At 42.8% G+C, this 7704-nt stretch overlaps 1 protein-coding gene across 1 annotated transcript; it reads right to left on the bottom strand.

Annotated features, from left to right (window-relative positions):
* Nucleotides 1-3837: 3837 nt before the first annotated feature.
* LOC145122453 (uncharacterized) lies at nt 3838-4428 on the bottom strand. The gene has a single exon (XM_079058057.1). It carries the CDS (start codon nt 4426-4428, stop codon nt 3838-3840), a length of 591 nt encoding a protein of 196 aa, XP_078914183.1.
* Nucleotides 4429-7704: the final 3276 nt, after the last annotated feature.

Here is a 7704-nt window from a genome sequence, read left to right as displayed (position 1 = left end):
ATGCTACAAGTGACAAGACTTTTGACCCTATGATCCTAAATAATATTCCTAAAGGACCATTTGGTTGACGATGACCACATATAATGTTGTCCACCTAAATTTAGCAGCGAGATCTACAGACAACCTATTAAATGTTCAATTTTAGATGTGCTAGAATGTGTTTCCCGCTTCCTGATATACCCCGGTAATCAAGAACTTCCAAAATACTTCTTACTTTAGATGAGCAAACAATTATTAAGGAAGAAGATAGATTTTAGAAATGCATATGTCTTATTCCTAGGACGGATCTCTTCCAATCACGCAAAGGGATTAACATATGACTAACTGAATTAGAGGGATTGAGAAGTAGAATGTTGCACATGCTGTGTTCCAGGTCGGATAAGAACTTATCACGCAAAGGAGGCAGCATATGACTAACAGACAGAAAGAATTTCATATAAAGGGAGATGCATAGAGATAGAGTTGCATATGTTGCAGTCCAGGTCGGATCTCTTCCAATCATGCAGAGGAGGAAACATATGACTGACAGAAAGAAAGCAAGAAAATAACCTTCTACATACCTACTTTCTCGGAATTCCCCAGTCGCCCTTTCAGTACCGGAATTAAGGACATGCGTCCATACATCGAGGAAAAGTTATGCCACAATTCTAGATACAGATTAATTTAGTGTAGCCCGCAGATTCCCATGTATATCTCACTGCTCAATCTACCCGAGCGTCGTATTGTCAGACCAAACGGAACTATCTATGTCAATATTTTTCAAGTCCTTTTAAATGTCCGTCTATACCTAGTCTGACCCATTGAAATCTCTCGTGCCTACCAAAGCATTGAACATAGAGCCTAGACAGTTCAGCGTTGGTACCTTACACAAATTAAAATTGCCTGTTATCACTTGATTGATATCACTTCCCAGCACATCACATGCAGACAGACTATCATGAGATACTATTTTTGGATTTTTATATTTTCTGAAAAAATAAAACAGAAACAACTCTATTTTTGGATTTTTGATTTTCTAATTTTTGTTTGTTTTGATTTCTCCCCCTAAATTTGTGCATAGGAGAGAAAAAGAAAGTAAATGCGCAAATTTAAACTACCTAAAACAAAAACCAGTCTTCAAAACGTATCATTTTGAGAAAGCCCACAAGCACATCGAATCGATCTTTTTAAACGGTTTGGTGAACAGATCCGCCACATTATTATTTGTGTGAATCTGCTCCAACCGGATGAGCGAATGCTCATAACAATCTCTGATAAAATGAACTTTGATGTCGATGTGCTTGGTTTTTGGAGTGTTGGACAAGATTTTTAGCGATTTGGATTGCAACATCATTATCACAGAAGATAGGGGTTTCAAGAAACCTCAACCTGTAGTCCAACAGCTGATGTTGAATCCAAATTACTTGAGAGAAACAGGAAGAAGCAACAACGTATTCCGCCTCCGCCATTGAGGTTGAGACAGTTTGTTGTTTCTTGCACTGCCAAGACACCAGACGGTCACCTAATAATTGACATCCCCCGGAAGTTGATTTCCTGTCAAGTTCACAACCTCCATAATTGCTGTCAGCAAATGCATATAAATCAAAATCAGAATTTTTAGGATACCGAACACCAGTTTTGGGCTACCTTTGAGATACCTAAAGATTCTTTTGACAGAAACTAAATGAGAGAGTTTAGGATTAGCCTGATAATGTGCATACTGACAGACTGCGAACATGATGTCGGGTAGCTCGCAGTCAGATACATCAGGGATCCGATCATCGATCTATACTCTGTTTGATCTACGAATTCACCATCAGGATCTGGAGACAACAAGGGTCGTTCAGCCATCGACGTCAAGCCAACTTTAGAGTCCTTAAACCCAAACCTCTCAAGCATGTCTTCAACATATTTTCCTTGTTGCAAAAGGATTTCGCTGGAATCTTGACAGACCTGCAACCCCAAAAACATGGTCATTTCTCCCAAGGAGCTCATCTCAAATCTCTTATTTATAACAGTCTCAAACTCTTTGCACAACTTCGAGCTCGTCGACCCAAAAATGATATCATCGACATAAATCTGTACAAGAATTAGGTTGCCATCCACATGCTTGATAAAGAGCGTCTGATCAATCGCGCCTCTGGTATAACCATGCTCGAGCAAATGATCTGTTAGAGTAGCATACCAAGCTCAAGGATCCTGATGTAACCCATACAGAGCCTTGTCTAATTTGTAGACGTGATTTGGGAATTTTGAGTTGGCAAAACCAGGAGGTTGATCAACATAAATTTCTTTTTTCACATCTCCATATAGAAAGGCGGTCTTAACGTCCATCTGATAAACGGTGAACCCCATGTAGAAGGCATAATCCAGGAAGATACGTATAGTTTCAAGGCACGCTACAGGAGCATACACCTCAGTGTAGTCAAGGCCTTCAATTTGCCGAAACCCACGAACAACCAAACGTGCTTTGTTTTGCACAATCACCCCACAATCGTCTTTCTTATTACGAAACACCCATCGCGTGTCCAAAGACTTTTTTCCCTTTAGAAGCTCAACTAGTTTCCATACCCCCAGTTTCTCAAATTGATTAAGTTCCTCGTGCATCGCATCAACCCAACTAGGCTCATTCAGTGCCATTTCCACGTTCTTTAGCTCGATATGAGAAATAAAGCAAGAGTAGAGACATGTATTGACATCTTCACTCTGACTCATGGTTTTAACTCCGTCGCCTAGTTGACCAATGACGTTTTCGATCGGATGATGACGTTAAAGTCTGGTGGGAATTTCATGGATGAGGTCATTGAGTGTGACAGGAAGGTTACTGATGTTGATGAGTCTGTCATCTGTTGAATCATCCGCCTCAGACGATCTGCAACCGTGAGAGGTGTTTGCCACGTACTCATTTGCGATTGGCTCGGGAAAGAGAAGCTCCATGAAAGATTGAGTAGCAGTGGAAGTATCTCTGGTCATGAACTCTCTTTCAGCAAGAGTGAGTGGAGTGGCTTCAGCATCAGGATTGATTCTTTGACTTGGGGAATCTGAAGAAGTACTTGGAAAAGCGTCATCCACCGAAGGATTCGTAGAAGGCACCAAAGGTGGTTTGTACACAACATCTTCCTCTTCATCTTCAATAACAACCTTCGTACCTGAGCAAGAACCTGACACATCATCTGAAAACACATTAAATGATTTAAATAAAGAAGCATAATCAAATAACCAGTCAGGACCGACTCGGGCGTCTGTCCCATTCTATTCCAGCCATCGCACATTGAAAGATTCCACAATCTGCTTGGTTTTTTTGTTGTATACTCTGTAAGCAGTGCGCGCGGCGTATCCCACGAAGTAACAGTCATCAGCCTTCGATTTGAACTTGGGGTCGGACTCTAAGTGAAGGAGGGTGCAAGTACATCCAAAAATTTACAAGTGAGCAACTAATGGCTTGTGATTGTACAGAATTTCATATGGGGTCTTCATCTGGGCTTTGTTGATCAGGACACGATTCTGGACGTAGCAGGCAGTGTTGATCGCCTCTGCCCAAAAGAAGACTAGAAGTTTAGAATCACAGAGCATCGTCCTTACAGTGTCTATTAGAGTACGATTGTGCCGTTCAGCAACACCATTTTGCTGAGGAGTTCGAACGACACTGTACTGACGCAGCATACCCTTTTCGGCACAGAAATGATCCAGAACAGCGTTCTTGATTTCCGTGCCATTATCAGTTCTGAGCGCCTTCACTTTGTCATTAGTTTGATTTTCTATCATCACAATAAACTTTTTGATCAGATCAGCGATCCCGCTCTTGTTGAATAAGAAGAAAACTCATGTGAATTGCGAGTAGTCATCTATCACAACCAGTCAATAAGAGCTGTTGTTGATGCTGAGAACGTTGACCGGACCAAATAAATCCATGTGCAACAATTGAAGAACCTTGTTGATTAAGTTGATAGCCTTTGGAAAATGGGGTTTGCAGTGATGTTTTCCTTGAGCACATGCCACACATATTTCAAAACTGATAAAATCTTTGACAAGAAGGCCACGCATGATCTCGTTTTTAGCAAGACGATTCAGGTTCTTGGTGTTAGCATGAACAACACGACGGTGCCAAAGCATGGCATTGTGTTCTGAGACTTTAGATAAGAGACATGTAACTTGCTCCGCGATATTATGATTCATGTCTATGATGTATGCATTTCCATCCCTCTTCGATTTCACCAAGATCCAATCTTCAGAGATAACGATTCCAGGCTTCAAGATAAGGCACTCTTTGTTACTGAAGTGTGTTGAATAGCCTTTTTCGCAGGTCTGAAAGACACTCAATAAACTATGCTTTAACTCGGGAGCATAGTTGATGTTCTCAAAGCTAAGCACTCCGTTTGTGACAGTTCCTATAACACCCTCTTCTGAAAATGTTTGTTTATGGATTTCAGAGGCCAAGGCTAGGGGCATTTTAGTCTTTGATTGGTCTTGAGTTTTTATTTGAGAGGTTTTGGTCCGGGATGTGTCGCTAGAAGCATAGGGATTCTCGCCACCTTTTCTTGGATACAAAGTTCGTCGAAAACAGACTTGGAATGAAGGAGTTATGACACTTTGAAATTATTGGCAGAAATGGCCCCTAATGGAAATAAATGGCAAGGAAGGACCATGCATGCAAGGTAGTAAGCGCGTGAGTACGCCCAGCGTAAGGATGGGTTACGCCCAACGTATAAGGTCATAAGGTCGCGTGTGTTTTTGGCGTACACCCAGCGTATAGGATGTACGTCCAGTGTCCAGAAACCCTAACTTTTAGGGTGAGCCACTATATAAAGAACATGATGGCTCAAACCCTAGCCCCCTTATCTGTCCCCCAACCTCAGAGAAACCCTAGAACACCTCATATCTTCATCCTTGGGTGATTTTGTCTTCAAGAAGCTCATTTTGGTGGTGTAAGCTTGGAAGAAGAAACGGGGAAGTTGGCAAGAAAGTACTTGGGAAGTTGGAGCTCATAGATCTGGAATAACATCATCATTTGGAACACTTTTGAGGTATAAAGTTCATAACTTTACTTAAGAATGCTTAGATCTAGTGTAGGTGGTTTTGGAGTCATTTTGGTCCCAAGAATGGACCTTTATGATGAAATCTCGTTTGTGAGCTTAAGGTTGCCACCCTCAGAACTAAAAGGGTCCCATAAGCAGTAAAGTCTCCATATTGAATGTCTTTATGGGTTTATGCATGAGATCTAGCCCTCTTTATGGAGATGGAATATCATTTTTGGGAGTTTAGGCTTGTTTGGACCAAGTAAAGTCACCAAGTCAGTGACTTTATGGATTAAGACAATGAAAAGGACTTGGATCTATGTTTGTAGCTTCTGGGGTAGAGTATTAAGCACTTAATGGGAAAGTGACTTAACAGGGGGAGTACGCTGAGCGTACATGCAGGTACGCCCAGCATACACACCATTGGCTAGTCCGCTTACCGTATGTGAATGTATGCCCTGCATACTCTGTCAGTTTGGGCTTTGCATTTTTGGGCCTCGGTTTGGGGCATGCTTTGGGTTCTTGGGCCTTATTGGGCCATCAGAAGTAAGATAATATGGGCCAAGGAAATTTTTGGGCTTAGGGTAAGGCCCATTAAGGGGATTGCACCAATTTAGCAAATTGGGCCATTAGTGGACAACTAGTGGGCTTGGGAAGTTCACTTAGTGTTGGGCCTTTTTCATTATGGTTTGGGCCTTAGTTATGGACAAAGTTAGCCTGGGGGTAGAATGGTCATTTTACCCTAAGGACGATTATTGTATTGGACTAAGTGATGTTTTGTATTGGTAGTTCGGGAAGCCGAAGGGTCAGCAGTTCGGGAATTTCCGGTCAGCAGGCAGAGGGGTATCTGCAGGGTTCAGCAGTGCGAGGTGAGTCTCCTCACTGTGTGCATGGGTCTACGGCCACAATGCCGGCCGATTATGTTTGTGTATAGTAGGAAGACCAGGGGGTTAGCCGTAGGCATTATTATGATATATGTTCTGGATTACGATCCCCTGCCGGGCGAGGCCCTACGTATGTTAGTATGCTAGTTATACTTGTTTTATGCATGATACTTGTATGTGCCTGGTAGGGAGGTGAGTGTGGGCGAGGTCACACATCTCATCACTAGCTGAGTATGGACAGGGTTCCATATCTCATTAGTAGCAGAGCAGGGGCGAGGCCCGAGTTAGGAGGGAGGTGAGTATGGGCGGGTGCCCGTATCTCACTATAAGCAGGGCTGTGGATGGGGTTCCATGACTCATCAGTAGAAGGACAGGGGCGAGGCCCAAGTTAGGCGAGGCCTTAGATCAGGAGTATAGTAGAGTATGTCAGGCGAGGCCTGATGCCGGGCGGGGCCCTGTGCTGGAGCTAGTCCGATGTCGGGAAAGTCCCGATGCAGCGGGCGGGGGCCCATTATATGGTTATGTATGTGGAATGTGGTAGGTTGGGGAACTCACTAAGAAGTGTAGCGTCAGATGTTTACTCTAATAAAATAAATATGTTTTAAATGATACTTGATTTCATATAAGTATTGATGTATGAATTTATTATGGTCGACTAATGATTTTAAAACATAATTTTTGGTCATGGTTTTTGGGACGTTACAAGTTGGTATCAGAGCCTTTGTTTCAGGGATTCGGGCACACTCTCGAGTGTGGCTTAACTCAAACTGAGGACTTGGTAAGAAAATTTTCAAAAGGAAATCATTTTTAGAAAAGAACCTTGAAAAGAGAAAAGAATTTGAAAGGAGAAAAGGATTTGAAAAGAGAAAAGGGTGTGGTGCATTCAATCAGCCGAGCTCAAGTAAGTTCTCCCAAATTACCCATACAAGTTTATGATATGATATGTGCTTTAGAACTGCATGCTAGGATAGGACTAAGGATCAAGGAGGATGCCTTATGTTCCTGTTATGTGTATAAGCTTTATGAGTTGCATGCTAGTGCAGATTCCTGATATGTGGATAGAATTGCTTGATTATGTTCTGGTTAGATTTTCCTTTTTGTCTGAATGCTGCTTGCATTGTGCTTTGTGGAGCTCTAAGTGATAGGAGTTATCCATTAGGTGAATACGTCAAGTCACATGTGACCAGGGTTAAATAATCTCAGAGTGCTGGATTTAACCCTATTGCGCAGCTCTCGTTTGAGTCTAACCGTTGTAGGGATGAGTCCTTTACTCGAAGGATTATCTGAGCCTCGTCACATGTGGTGGTATTCAGGTAGTGGCTAATTGGCATTACGAGTATACCTTTAGTAGCTGAGGACTGGGTTGGGTTATAGATTTCCCTAGGGTAAGCATAGGATGAGGTTAGTGCTGGGAGCAGTGCTAGTAGTAGTGGAAGGGACTTGGTGGAGTCGAGGCCATTCTTGAGGAAAGTACGGATATATGTGGAAGGTAGTATGGGCCCGTACTACTGAAAGCAGAGGATCCGTACTCGATTCAAGAAGGGTCGAGACGAGACCAGGGAACTTGTAGTGTGTGTGTGATCCCTCGTAAGTGAGGAGTATTCTGATGATGATGATGATGCGTTGCGAGCTTGGTGGCGCTTCGGTATTGACCAATAGAAGGTTCTGGCGCCGGTGAGGGATCAGGCTCGGGTTCAGGAGCCAGTCAACTCGGGGAGCAGATTAGATAGTTTATATCCACTGAGAATAAGAGCAGCATGTTGGACCATAATCCTTTGATCTTCGGTGCGGTCAAGAAGGGCATCTTGGAGATTTTTGGATGAGAG

The sequence above is a fragment of the Lactuca virosa genome, chromosome 6 (assembly GCF_052849685.1).
Source record: "Lactuca virosa cultivar CGN04683 chromosome 6, Lactuca_virosa_CGN04683_v6, whole genome shotgun sequence".
NCBI classification, from domain to species: Eukaryota; Viridiplantae; Streptophyta; class Magnoliopsida; order Asterales; family Asteraceae; genus Lactuca; species Lactuca virosa.
Note: the sequence above shows the minus strand (reverse complement) of the source record. Positions and strands in the feature narration are given on the sequence as shown.

What these genes read in the sequence shown, in the direction of transcription:
- LOC145122453 (XM_079058057.1), bottom strand. Translation starts at nt 4,428, where the DNA reads ATGCCCCTAGCCTTGGCCTCTGAAATCCATAAACAAACATTTTCAGAA.